Source organism: Dendrobates tinctorius, unplaced genomic scaffold (assembly GCF_039654945.1).
Source record: "Dendrobates tinctorius isolate UK_male_01 unplaced genomic scaffold, ASM3965494v1 ptg000180l, whole genome shotgun sequence".
NCBI lineage: Eukaryota > Metazoa > Chordata > Amphibia > Anura > Dendrobatidae > Dendrobates > Dendrobates tinctorius.
In genome coordinates, this window is record NW_027361847.1 from 1,902,902 (window position 1) to 1,917,990 (window position 15,089).

General features: G+C 44.3%; 1 protein-coding gene across 1 annotated transcript in view; it reads left to right on the forward strand.

Moving 5' to 3' along the window:
- The window catches only part of LOC141054881 (uncharacterized), a 165,265-nt gene that overhangs the window by 31,381 nt on the left and 118,795 nt on the right, over nucleotides 1-15,089 (forward strand). Inside the window, 1 exon segment of the mRNA XM_073551765.1 lies at nucleotides 12,829-14,607. Within this exon segment, the coding sequence (XP_073407866.1) occupies nucleotides 12,829-14,607 (1,779 nt within the window).

Genomic DNA, 15,089 nt, shown 5'->3' on the forward strand with positions numbered 1-15,089 from the left:
AGAGAGAGGATTCAAAAAGATATAAATAAACTGGAGCAGTGGGCAGCAACTAACAGAATGGTTTTTAACAGGGAAAAATGCAAAGTACTACATCTGGGCAATAAAAATGAAAAAAGCATATACAGAATGGGAGGAATAGGGCTAAGCAACAGCACATGTGAAAAAGACTTGGGTATACTAATAGATCACAGACTGAATATGAGTCAACAGTGTGATGCAGCAGCAAAAAAGGCAAATGCAATTCTAGGATGTATTAACAGAAGCATACAGTCTAGATCACGTGAAGTCATTATTGCCCTCTACTCCTCTTTGGTCAGACCTCATCTGGAATATTGTGTCCAGTTTTGGGCACCACATTTTAAAAAAGACATCAACAAACTGGAGTAAGTTCAGAAAAGAGCGACCAGAATGGTGACCGGTCTGCAAACCCTGTCTTATGAGGAAAGGTTGCAGGATTTGGGAATGTTTAATTTGCAAAAGAGAAGACTGAGAGGAGACTTAATAGCTGTCTACAAATATCTAAAGGGCTGTCACATTGTAGAAGGATCATCGTTATCGTTATCGTCTTGCACAAGGAAAGACTAGAAGCAATGGGATGAAACTGAATGGGAGGAGACACTGATTAGATATTAGAAAAAACTTTTTGACAGAGTGATCAATGAGTGGAACAGGCTGCCAAGAGAAGTTGTGAGTTCTCCTTCAATGGAAGTCTTCAAACAGAGGCTGGACAGACATCTGACTGGGATGATTTAGAGGATCCTGCTTTGAGCAGGGGGTTGGACCAGATGGCCCAGGAGGTCCCTTCCAACTCTATGATTCTATGATTCCTCTCCTGTAAAGTGACTTTCCTTATAGCGATAACCTCGGCAAGGCGAATAGGAGAGCTCCAAGCTCTCTCAATCGGGGAACCCTTCCTAACAGTTAGAGAAGATTCCATAGTTCTTTCCCTTGATCCATTGTTCCTACCAAAGGTTGTGTCTGATTTCCATAGATCACAGGAAATAATTCTTCCCTCATTTTGTCAAAACCCAGCAAACCCTAAGGAAAAGGTGTTTCATACGCTGGACGTGAGGCGCATAATTCTCTACTACTTAGAGTGTACCAAACCCTATAGAATTGACCACAACCTATTTATCCATACCTCTGGTCCAAACAAGGGAAAAAGGTAGCAAAGAACACCATTGCCAATTGGATTAAGAAAGCCATCTCCGAAGCATACCTGGCGCAGAACATCACTCCTCCTACGGGGATCAAAGCGCATTCAACACTATCTACCTCTACTTCATGGGCTGAGAGGGCAGGCGCATCTTCAGAGCAGATTTGCAAGGCAGCAACCTGATCCTCCTTACATACTTTCACTAAACACTACAGGTTGGACCTTGTGTCCAACAGAGATCTAGTCTTTGGCCGGAAAGTTCTTCAGGCCATAGTCCCCCCCCCCCCCCTGCCAGTGCAGTAAAGGTTGTTATGCCTCCTATGCTGTCGTGGAAGGTTGCTAGAGAAAATAGAATTAGACTTACCGGTAATTCGGTTTCTAGAAACCTTCCACGACACCACTATTACCCTCCCTGCATTCTTGGACAAATTCTGAGAATCTTAAGGTAACCGGTGCTATGGTAATCAGTTATAAGTCACTGGTGAGAGGGAGGTGGGAGGGACCTTTTAACCTCTCGAACTTCCTGTCCCCCATTAGGGTGTGGAGACAACCTCCTATGCTGTCGTGGAAGGTTTCTAGAAACCGAATTACCGGTAAGTGTAATTCTATTATCAGACTTCTTTGGTACAGTTACATCACCATCAGCATCATTCCTGGTGAAAGAATGGTTGTTAGTTGCATCATTACTCATCAAGGCATTAGCAGGTAACACATTCATTTTTCCATCATCATCATCACCAGGGTTAACGTTACCCTTATCAGATTGGGGAGGGGTGTCAGGGACGTAGTATGCAACCATCCGCCCCAAGTAAGTCCCCAATAAAACATCAGTGGGCAGGTTTTCAGACACTCCCACTTCCCTTAACCCGCTCCCAGCACCCCAATCAAGGAATAACCGGGCCACTGGCAAGGGACAGCGCGTACCCCCGATTCAGGGGGTACTCTTCAGGGGCCGCCAGTCCAAGATGGATGAGGGTTCGTTCAGCCCCGGTGTCCTTGAGGCCTGTAGCAAGACGGGCCCCCACCTGGACGGATTGAACGTTGTCATCCATCCTCCCAACCACACCTCCCACCAACAGAACAGAGGCCTTGGCTGGGGGGTTCTTTGGCCTTTCAGGACAGGTGAAACGGAGGTGACCAGTCCGATTGCAGTTGAAACACTGGCGACTGTAGTAGGCCTGGCGCTGGCAACAGGGACAGGACCTCTGGAGGGTCGGCTAGCTGGGGCACTGGGGTTGGTTGCAGGCTTACCCCCTCTCCTGCTGGTGGTGACTGGCCTCCGCGTCTCTGGCTTCCGGTTGGCCTCATAGTGGTCTGCGATCTGCGCCGCTTTGTCCGCATTCGTTGGTTCGCGGTCCAGGATGAACTGTCGGACCTCAGCTGGGCAAAGATGCAGGAACTGGTCTTTGATCATCAGGTCCTGTAGCAGCTCAAAGGAATCAACGGACAGTCCATGGATCCACTGGTCAAAGTGGGTCCTGAGTCCTTGCACCACATCGCTATAGCTATCGTGTGGGCCACGTTGGAGGTTCCGGAACTTCTTTTGGTATACCTCAGGTGTCAGCTGGTATTTGGCGATCAGGGCCTGCTTTTTGGTGTCATAGTCGTCATCGTCTTCTGGCGGAAGAGAAGCAAACGCCTCCAGAGCTTTGCCTTTTAGCCCTGGCGTAAAGTACCTGGCCCATTGGACCTTATCGAGCCGGTACTGTCGGCAGGCTTTCTCAAAGGCTCGCAGAAACGTGTACAAGTCCCCATCCTTTTCCATCACGGTAAAATGCTCTGGCCGGAGTTTAGGAGTCTGGACGCTGCTGGGCTCACTGCTTCGGGCTGTGGGGGCATTCCCCCCCCCCCGCTGGAGCACCTCCAGTTCATGGGCCCTCTGCGCTTGGCGCTCGGCTCTCTCAGCCTCTCGTTCAGCCTCTCTTTCGGCTCTCTGGGCCTCCCGCTCGGCTTGGGCCTCCTGCTGATATTGCTGGATCAGCCTCACCCGTCCCTCACTGTCTTCGGCAGGGAATGCGTCCAAGGCCACTTGCAGGTAGGGGTCCAGCCCGCTCTGGTTGAATGTGGGGCCAGCGCTCAGGAGTGGAGCCTCTGCTGCAGCCCCATTGTCACCTGGGCCAGCTTCTGCATCCGCTGGGCTCTGGTCGTTGTCCAGCTGCACCAGAGCTGCGATCAGTTGGGCTGTTTTTGTTTGCGGCGTCAAGGCCTTGGTACGTACATAACCCAGCGAGAACTTCCTTTGTCTGCTGTTTTTACCAGTGTTCTCCTTTTGCCGCCATGGTTGCCAAATAAAAGATAGAAAAGAAAAGGGAGGGAATACTTGCAATTACACAAAAATGTCTCAGGACTAATAACCACTGAGTCTGTTCTCCAAAACCTATGACGCAGGATTACCGCAGGAACCGTGCAGGTTTTTAGTGAGAGGGATGATTGCTCAAACCAAATCACTAATGCTCTATGATTGTCCCACCGCTCTGCCACCAAATTGTGATGGACAGCGCGGCCGGTGCCACCAAATTGTCACGATCCCACCACTGACAGGGGTATGTCAGCGGACGGAGGGACGCGACGCACTGCCGACACACGGCTATCACAGGCACAGTGGGGGCTTAACTTAGTTATCCCACCACCGGCACCATGTGACAAAAATATACAGCAAGCTAATCTTTCCCTAACAATTTATCGCAGGGGGGTATTTTGGATGCCCCACCACTGCCAACAACCTTCCAAGAACTGCGGGGATTTATGTATATCCCACTTTCTCAGTTCCACTTTGGAACTCGCAGCTCTCCAGCGGCCCCCCTTACCCTCAAGTCAGTCAGGGAACTGCACCTAAGATAATTAGTCGCCGGATGGGCTGCTTGTTGTGCACGGGCAATTAGACTACTGCAGTAAGGGAATTATCAATGCTCTGGCCGCAATCACTCATTCAGTATGTAAGACCCTTCCGTACTGCCAACTAGCCCAACCAACCGCATACACCACGCTGCCACCAGCCACAATTCACTTAATCAAAGAGTTAATTAAGAGGGTCCATGGCAAACCCCCAAATTAGTAGCGATTATCTAAAAAAAAGTCGCATAGTTCGTTTCTTAGAGCATGAAGGCAGACTGATAATTTTATAATTTATTCCCAAAAATGTGGGCAGTGATTACACAGATAAAAGTTGTTACAAAGTTGAGACATTAAATATGTACAATGCAAATATAACATAACAAGGATTAAAAGGCAGAGTAACACTTACATGTGCTTAGTTGGTATTAGGCAACCCATGTGGCTTGGGGGATGGGCAGCAGCCACACATCCCCGGACATCTGGTAGGTCTTGTCAGCGTCAAAACTCCAGCTCAACTGAATTAATTTTGGGAGGGAATACCTTATCCCTTTGGGTTTGTGACCTCACCAAAGGGGCGGTCTGGTGAGGTTCAACCCCCCTTCTCTCCAAGCTGCAATCTATCTAAAAACCTATAATAACCATATCTTAATGAGGGAAGCTCGCACAAACACACATATGGTATCATTGGTTGTAGTTCATCGAACCCAACAAGACAACATCAAACATGCCATAATTAAGACAATCCATTTGGGAGCAATCCATATCTCAGTTTCTGGAGGGGCCAGAACTGTGAAAATTAGGGATTAGAAAGCTGGCCTCGTGCCCTTCGCAGAAATGTAATTATTATATCTCTGCCCCGAGGCAGGTGCACGCTAGAGCTTCTTTTAACATTTCCTATACCTGTAGCCAGCCTCATGGCCAGGACAAAGACACTATTTCCACTCAGCTTAATTAACATTCCTAGCTGTGGAGAGGAGCCAAATGCTTGTAACAGGAAGTGTCCTATTACCAATGCGAACACAGAGCTGTTAAGGAGGGGGGAAGGGGGGATGCTGCAGCTTGTGACAGGATACAATGTCCTCAGTAGAGTAAAATGGGAGATTTCTAGTATGTTACAGAAACATATCTACAGTACATTACAGCACTACAATGTACTGGACACTGCAATGTACGGGGCACTACAGTGTACTGGACACTGTAATGTATTGGGCACTACAATGTACTGGACTCTGAAATGTACTGGATGCTACAGTGTACTGGCACTACAATGTACTGGATGCTACAATGTACTGGGCGCTACAGTGTATTGGACACTACAATGTACTGGATGATACAGTGCACAGTCACTACAACATACCAGGCACTGCAATATATCCGGGCACTATAATGGCATATTTGCATGTTCACTCAGCAACATCCATTGCTGCTCGTTTCTAGAAAACACACATGGAGTCAAATTCATCACTACACCTGTAGATAAATTCTCAGAGTGGCGTAATTATCAAAATGGGGTCACTTGAGGGGGATTTTGCTCATCTGCCACTTAGGGGCTCTGTATATGGAGTCCGCAAACTTTTCTATGAAAATGTGTTCTCCAAGAGTCAAATAGCGCTTCTTCCCTCCTGAGCCTCGCCATGTAGCTAAGCAGTACTGTACAGACACATATGGGGTATTGCCACGTTCAGCAGAAATTGTGTAATAATTTATGTGGTCATCTTTACCCATTTCCTCTTATGAAAATGTAAAATCTGGGGCTAAAACAACATTATAGTGGTAAAAATGTAATTTTTTTTTCTTCACCGTTCATTGGTATAACATTTTGTGAAACACGTGGAGTCAATTTGCTCGCTGCACCACTGGATGATTTCTTTATGAAAATTATACATTTTCACAGTCCCATGTCTTAAAATTTTGTGAAGCACCTGTGGTTTCAGAATGCTCACCATAACTTTACATAAATTCCTTGATGGGTGTAGTTTCCAAATTTTGGTCAGTTGTGGGGGTTTCCACTGTTCAGGCACATCAGGGGCTCTCCCACACAACATGGCGTCCGCTATCTTTTTTTGCCGATTTTTCTCTCCAAAAGTCAAATTGTGCTCCTTCCTTTCCGAGCCCTGCCATGAAAATAAATAGAAGTTTTTCCCCACATATGGGGTATTGGCATACTCAGGGGAAAGTGCACAACAAATTATGGGGTCCATTTTCTCCTGTTATCTTTGTAAAAATGCAAAATTTGGGGCTTGGGGCTAAACAACATTTTTGTAGGGAAAAAGTCAAATTAATTTTTTCTTTCCACATTGCTTTAATTTCTGTGAAGCACGTGATGGGTTAATAAACTTATTGAATGTGGTTGTGAGCATGCTGAGTAGCGTAGTTTTTAAAATTGAGTCACTTTTAGAGATTTTCTGTCGCATAGGCCCCTCAAAGTCACTTCAAATGTGTTGTATTCCCTAAAAAAAAATTGGTTTTGTAAATTTTATTGTAAAAATGAGAAATTGCTGATAGAATTTTACGCCTTGTAACTTCTTCAGAAACAAATATGCTTTAACCCCTTAATGACCAGAAGTATTTTTGGTTTTGCATTTTCATTTTTTGCTTCCCTTCTTCCCAGAGCCATAACTTTTTTTTATTTTTTTGGGTCAAAATGGCCATGTGAGGGCTTGTTTTTTGTGGGACAAGTTGTACTTGTGATCGACACCGTTGGTTTTACCATATTGTGTACTGGATAACAGGAAAAAAATTCCAAAATAAAAAAAATTGTGCCATTTTCCGATACCCGTAACGTCTCCATGTTTCGTGATTTCGGGTTGAGTGAGGGCTTATTTTTTGCATGCCGAGCTGATGTTTTTAAACAGCTGACATGTGCCGGAAAAGATGAGGGCTCAACGCCGGAGCCCACATCAAAGGGAGGGTGTCCGACATTGGCGTACTTTTTTTTTTTTTTTTTTTTTTTTTAACTATTTGGTTTCTGCTTTGAAGTGTAGAAAGGTTTTTTTTCCCTTTCTCAGTTTGATGGCCTTGTCCAGCGTTAGTTATTTACCCTGCATAGTAATGCCTGCTCTGGCCTTGTGCTAATTGGTTAATTACTGATTGTGGCCTTTTGGTGGCTGATGCTAGCAGACATTTCATTTCATATATATTTAGCTCTGGTTGGGATAGCACGCGTGCGGGCTCACGCATGCAACAGATATTAAGTGCAACGGGATCAAGTGTTTTGCAGTTAGACAATGCAGTTGGACAGGGCAGGAGACAGGTAAGGTGCATAAGTTTTTCATGCACGCATGCTTCTTGGTCAGTCGTACTACATATGCATTGATCATATCAACCTGCTGCTTTTTTGTCTTCACCTCTGCTTTCTAACAACTCGCCTGCCCTTTTACACATTCTGTGCACTCTCTGCATATCCACCCCTCCCTTCTCCCCTCTCCCATGTATAACTCTGAGGCTCTATTGACATTTCTTACCCACACCAAACCATCAAAAACCACCATGCAGCACTCAAAACGTTCATACAAATCATCCCACCACCTGCTTTTTCTGTTTTTTCTCCTTTTAATAGTTGCAGGTGACATCTCCCCCAACCCTGGGCCTCCCTCCACCAGCATACGTTACTCTCCTCCATCTGCATATAGAAACCCTGCTAATCTTATTAACATTCAGTGCATACCTTCTCCTCTCACTTTCCAATGTGCTCTCTGGAATGCACGGTCTGTGTGTAACAAACTGACTTACATTCACGATCTTTTTCTCTCTAATTCCCTTAACCTTCTGGCTATTACAGAAACCTGGATCCAGCATTCAGACACCACCGCTGCTGCCGCTCTCTCGTTTGGTGGGCTAAAATTTTCACATACCCCCAGACCTGAGAACAGACAGGGTGGAGGTGTTGGTTTGCTCCTTTCATCACAATGTGCTTTCCAGGTCATCCCCCCGGTTCCCTCACTTACATTTCCTTCCTTTGAAGTCCACGCCGTCAGACTCTTTAAGCCCTTCTCCTTACGAGTGGCGGTCGTTTATCGCCCTCCAGGCTCCTCCCGCCAGTTTCTAGACCACTTCACCACCTGGCTTACTCACTTTCTATCCTGTGACATCCCCACCCTCATCATGGGAGACTTTAACATCCCCATCAATGATCCGCTCTCCCAGTCTGCCTCTCATCTTCTTTCTCTAACTTCTTCATTCGGCCTCTCACAGTTTACTAATTCTCCTACACATGAGGACGGGAATACTCTGGACCTGGTTTTCTCCCGTCCCGGCTCGCTGCACGACTTTACTAATTCACCCCTCCCGCTCTCGGACCACAACCTTCTTTCCTTCTCTGTCAAGAATTGTCTCCTCACCCGGAACACCCCCACTTACCACACTTATCGGAATACACGTACCATTAATACCCAACAGCTTAGGGACAATCTCCACACATCTTTAGCCCCCATCTCCACCCTCTCCTGTCCAGACATAGCATTGTCACACTTCAATAATACACTGAAGAATGCCCTAGATGAAGCAGCACCTTCTATACGCAGAAAGACCCGACACAGACAACGGCAGCCCTGGCACACAACGCAAACACGCTTTCTTCAGCGCTGCTCGAGGTGTGCAGAGCGGCAGTGGAGAAAATCTCTCTTAGCAGAAGACTTCATCCACTATAAGTTCATGCTCAAAACCTATAACTCTGCCCTTCATCTGGCCAAACAATCCTACTTCACCACCCTCATCACCTCACTATCCAACAACCCAAGACGACTTTTTGAAACCTTAAACTCCCTCCTGAAACCTAAAGTACAGGCCCCCATCACCAACCTCAGCGGTGAGGATCTGGCCACTTATTTCCTAGAAAAAATCAACCACATCCATCAGGATATCTCAGCCCTATCTCCTCAGTGCCTGGATCCCCTTCCCTGCCGCACCTCAAGCTCACTAGACATCTTTGAGCCTGTTTCAGAAGAAGAAGTTTCCAAGCTCCTCGCTTCTGCTCGGCCTACAACCTGCAACAGTGACCCTATTCCTTCACAGCTCCTGCAGTCTCTCTCACCAGTGGTCACCACTCACCTGACTAAAATATTTAACCTCTCTCTTTCTTCAGGTATATTTCCCTCCTCATTTAAACATGCCATCATAACCCCTTTACTTAAAAAGCCATCCCTGGACCAGAACTGCACTGCTAACTACAGACCTGTCTCTAACCTTCCCTTCATCTCTAAACTCCTGGAACGCCTGGTCCACTCCCGTCTAATCCGCTATCTCTCGGATAACTCTCTTCTCGACCCCTTACAATCTGGTTTCCGCTCTTTACACTCTACTGAAACTGCCCTCACTAAAGTCTCTAATGATTTAATAACAGCTAAATCGAAAGGTCATTGCTCCCTGCTGATTCTCCTGGATCTCTCTGCCGCATTTGACACTGTGGATCACCAGCTCCTCCTCACTATGCTCCGCTCTATAGGCCTCAAGGACACAGCCCTCTCCTGGTTCTCCTCCTACCTCTCTGACCGCTCCTTCACTGTATCTTTTTCCGGCTCCTCTTCCTCTTCTCGTCCCCTTACTATCGGGGTCCCGCAGGGCTCAGTCCTAGGCCCCCTCCTCTTCTCTTTATACACTGCCCCTATTGGACAAACAATCAGCAGATTTGGGTTCCAGTATCATCTCTATGCTGATGACACCCAATTATACACTTCTTCCCCTGACATCACCCCTACCCTAATTCAAAATACCAAGGATTGTCTGTCTGCTGTCTCTAGCATCATGTCCTCCCTCTATCTGAAACTAAATCTCTCTAAAACTGAACTTCTTGTGTTTCTCCCCTCTACTAACCTCACTCTACCTAACATCGAAATAACCCTGGAGGGTTCAACCATAACTCCCAAGCAGCATGCCCGCTGTCTTGGGGTCATATTCGACACTGAACTTTCCTTTACTCCGTACATCCGATCACTCAGTCGCTCTTGTCACCTGCATCTTAAAAACATCTCCAGAATCCGACCTTTTCTCACCTTTGAAACTGCTAAGACTCTTACTGTCGCTCTTATTCATTCTCGCCTGGACTACTGCAACTCTCTTCTGATCGGTCTCCCTCTTACCAAACTTTCTCCTCTCCAATCCATCTTGAATGCGGCAGCCAGGGTCATATTTCTGTCCAGCCGCTTCACCGATGCCTCCATCTTGTGCCAGTCATTACACTGGCTACCTATTCGCTACAGGGTCCAGTATAAACTCATCTCTCTCACCCACAAAGCTCTCCACTGTTCTGCACCGCCTTATATCTCCTCTCTCATCTCTGTCTATCGCCCTACACGTGCCCTCCGTTCTACAAATGACCTAAGACTAACATCCCCCGTAATCCGAACCTCGCACCTCCGCCTCCAAGACTTCTCTCGTGCTGCTCCAGCTCTCTGGAATGCACTTCCCCAGGCGATCAGACTGATACCTAGCCCTGACCTATTCAAGCGCGCTTTGAAAACCCATCTCTTCAAACAAGCCTACCACATCAACTACCCAGCAAGCTAACTTTGCCCTGTTCCCTCCTTCCAAATATTATTCTGAATCTGCACCCTACTATTCATCTGTCTCCACACCCTTCATGCACATGATAACTGCACTTGATACTTGTCTATTGCACTTAAACACACGGGCTGATGACCGGATCATGCAGCTTTATATGAAAATCCCTATTATAATTGCCAGACCTGAATTAACAAGCATTTCTCACCTACTGTGTCCTCCCATTTCCTTGTAGATTGTAAGCTTGCGAGCAGGGACCTCACTCCTAATGTCACTGTTTGAATTGTCTTAACTTGTATTGAATTTATTGTCTGTACATGTCCCCGCTTAATTGTAAAGTGCTGCGGAATATGTTGGCGCTATATAAATAAAAATTATTATTATTACTATTACACCTGATCTCGGAAAGGAGTTAGAAATGATGCTGATGTCTAACACCTACAAAGATATATTGCATACACATTCAATGGGGCTCCCACTTAAAGCAAGATCCAAATGGGAGGGAGAGATTGGGGTGATGACTGACGAGGTATGGGACAGCGTCCTAGAATATGTCTCCAAACTCACTATGAGTGAACCAGCTAGGTTGTCCCATCTTTATGTGATCCATCGTGTGTACCGTACCCCCCTTCTGATGTTTAAAATGGGGCTGAGGGACAACTCTGGCTGTCCAAGATGTGGGGGGTCTGATGCCGGAATCCTTCATAGGATGTGGACTTGTCCCAGGCTATCTGCGTTCTGGTGTAATGTCATTAACAGAATAGAAGGGGCTTACGGAAGTGTTATACCCAAAAACCCACTGGTCTGCATACTGGGATATGTGGAGGAAATTGAAATAGTTAATAATGCAAGCTTGCTATGGCCAGACTACTATATGTAGCAAGGAAGCTGATTGCGAGGAACTGGATCAGGAAAGAACCACCTTCTGGGAGAGAGTTTGTGAAACAGGTGTCTTGTATCATCCAGCTGGAGGAAAGGATATATGCTAAAAGAGGCAATTCTAAAACCTATGAGAGGTTGTGGAATCCCTGGCTACAATACGGTACAGTGAACTGATGGGAATGTGCTATATTTTACAATGCTGGTGTTGTGGATAGACCATTAATACCCGGACATAGGAACATTTCTGTTTTGTATGGTTTGATTGATAATATGGGTAAAAAGGATGAATAATGGTAAATTACGGTGTAAGAGAAATCTTATGGAGAAAAGAGTTATAAAAGCTGTCTACGTGGGAGGGGGGGAACAGGGATGTTCAATTTGTAAATCTATTGTTTGTGGAAGATTTACTGTATATTCTGTATTTTGAATTCTGATTAATAAAAATCTATTTGATCAAAAAAAAGGTAGACAAGTGGTAAATGTCATTTATTAATTACTTATCTGGTATAAAGACACAGAAATTCAAAGTTTGCAAACTGCAAAATACTCTCATTTTTTTGTCAAATTTTTGATATTTCCATAAATAAAGGCAAATGACCAAAATTTACAACTGTCATGAAGTACAATGTCACAAAAAACAGTTTTCTTAGAATCACTGGGATGTGTGGAAGCTCCAGAGTTATTACCTCTTAAAGCGACGCTGGCCAGAACTGTAAAATGAGGCTTGGCCATTAACGTACAAAGTGTCTTGGTCCTTAAGGGGTTAATGTGCCTTCAGTGCTGTTGGAGGCTTCTAAGGGTTCCTATCATGCCCTTTGTCCAGTGTTTCTCAACTCCAGTCCTCAAGAGCCACCAACAGGTCAAGTTTTCAGGATTTCATTATTATTACATAGGAATTATTGCTTGAGCAGGTGATGAAATTATGACCTGTACAATACTAAGGAAATCCTGAACACTCGCCCTGTTGGTGGGTCTGGAGGACTGGAGTTGAGAAACACTGCCTTATGCAAACTGAGGACGTGATTACAGTGGCTGGAGCTGGACTGGTCCTGGATGTACGGCCACTTTTGTGATTAGTCAATCTCATTTGCATACGGTACTGAAATATTAAAGCTCCATTTTTAATTGCGTGGACACTTATCTACACTAAGGGCATGATAGGAAGCTTGCTACAAGAGTGAAACTGGTGGTACATTAGGGGGTAATTCCTGATGACCGGTTTCTTTTAAGAACTGTCTATTGCTGTCTAATCTCTGCCACCCCTGACTTGTGCCAGTGTCACCAGTTTATAAGTGTTATTCATTTTACCCGTTGTCGTGTTAATGTTATGGCATGTAGTTGTCTTCCTTATTACCGGTACTTACGAGGGTTTTCATTGTGAACTCCATAAAAGAAAATTAGAAATCCCTTTTGTCTTGTCGAAAAAATCACATCCAATCTATTGTTCATCCTTATAGGAAATCCTTGTGAGAATAACTGGTTATCACTAAACTGTAAAGAAGATATCAGGAAGCAGTCTAATGGAGAAAACCTCATTACCCTTCATGGAGCTCCTGGACTTCACAGCACTTCACTTTCTTATACTCCTCCTAATCATGAGGAACCCTCTCCTGAGCAATCTCAAATTGTTACCACAATTTCAGGTGACAAAGTGGATACAAGATTTCAGTGTGACAAGCAACTTACTACAAGCTCAGATTTGTTAGCACAAAGAAAACACAAAGGAAAAAAGAAATACTGCTGCTCAGAATGTGGGAAATGGTTTACAAATAAATCACAAGTTATTACACATGAGAGAATTCACACAGGAGAAAAGCCATTTTCATGTTCAGAATGTGGGAAGGCCTTCTCATTAAAAGGGAATCTTATTACACATCAGAAAATTCATACAGGAGAGAAGCCATACTCCTGTTCAGAATGTGGGAAATGCTTTACAGATAAATCAAAACTTGTTGGACATGAGAGATTTCACACAGGAGAAAAGCCATTTTCATGTTCGCAATGCGGGAAGGCCTTCACAGATAAACGGCATCTTATGACACATCAGAGAAATCACACAGGAGAGAAGCCATATTCATGCTCAGAATGTGGGAAATGTTTTTTATATAAATCAATGCTTGTTACACATGAGAGATTTCACACAGGAGAAAAGCCATTTTCATGTTTAGAATGTGGGAAGAGTTTTTTATATAAATCAATGCTTGCTACACATGAGAGATTTCACACTGGAGAAAAGCCGTATTCATGTTCAGAATGTGGGAAGGCCTTCTCATTAAAAGGGAATCTTATTACACATCAGAAAGTTCATACAGGAGACACTCCATATTCATGTTCAGAATGTGGGAAATGCTTTACACATAAATCAAAACTTGTTAGACATGAGAGATTTCACACAGGAGAAAAACCATTTTCATGTTCGGAATGTGGAAAGGCCTTCTCACAAAATTGGGATCTTATTACACATCAGAAAGTTCATACAGGAGACACTCCATATTCATGTTCGGAATGTGGGAAATGCTTTACACATAAATCAAAACTTGTTGGACATGAGAGAATTCACTCAGGAAAAAAGCCATTTTCATGCTCGCAATGTGGGAAGGCCTTCACAGAAAAACGGTATCTTATGACACATCAGAGAACTCACACAGGAGAGAAGCCATATTCATGTTCAGAATGTGGGAAGAGTTTTTTATGTAAATCAACGCTTGCTAAACATGAGAGATTTCACACTGGAGTAAAACCGTATTCATGTTCAGAATGTGGGAAGGCCTTCTCATTAAAAGGGAATCTTACTAAACATCAGAAATTTCATACAGGAGAGACTCCATACTCCTGTTCAGAATGTGGGAAATGCTTTACAGCTAAATCACAATTTGTTACACATCAGAGAATTCATACAGGAGAGAAGCCGTATTCATGTTCACTATGTGGGAAGTCTTTCACGGTTAAAAGGAATCTTATTATACACCAGAGAATTCACACAGGAGAGAAGCCGTATTCATGTTTGGAATGTGGGAAGTCCTTCACATATAAAGGGGCTCTTACTAAACATCAGAGAATTCATACAGGAGAGAAGCCGTATTCATGTTCACTATGTGGGAAGTCTTTCACGGTTAAAAGGAGTCTTATTATACACCAGAGAATTCATACAGGAGAGAAGCCGTATTCATGTTAAGTCTGTGAGAAATGCTTCACAAAAATATCAAGTCTTGTGAGCCACGAGAGAAGTCACACATAGAAGCATGTTCAGAATGGTGGAAATCTTTCATGCGTAAATCAAACTGTAATTATGTTCTGTGTTTTATAAATGTTAATAAACATTGCTCAGCATAAATGAGTACACCCCTTTGTTCGGTAAGATTTTTATTAATATCTAACCGAACACTAGAACAATTTCTAAAATGTTGCCAACACTTCATGGAACTTTTATTGTAATCAAAACATGTAAGATAGGTTAATATAACTTTCATTACCAAATCTTTTAGGGTTACACAAGTTAGGTGATAAAAATGAGTACACCCCACATCAAAAGCTACTACTTCTATCATTTTGTATGTCTTCCATGATTTTTTAATGACAGCACCAAGTCTTCTAGGCCTTGTTACATAAGTTGAAAAGCTGCAGTAAAGAGGTCTATAGGAGTGCTAAAGGAGAGGCAGAAACCATAAAAAAAGGGTTTAAAAATCAGCTTTTATTCCTCCAATACCCACCGCTCTCC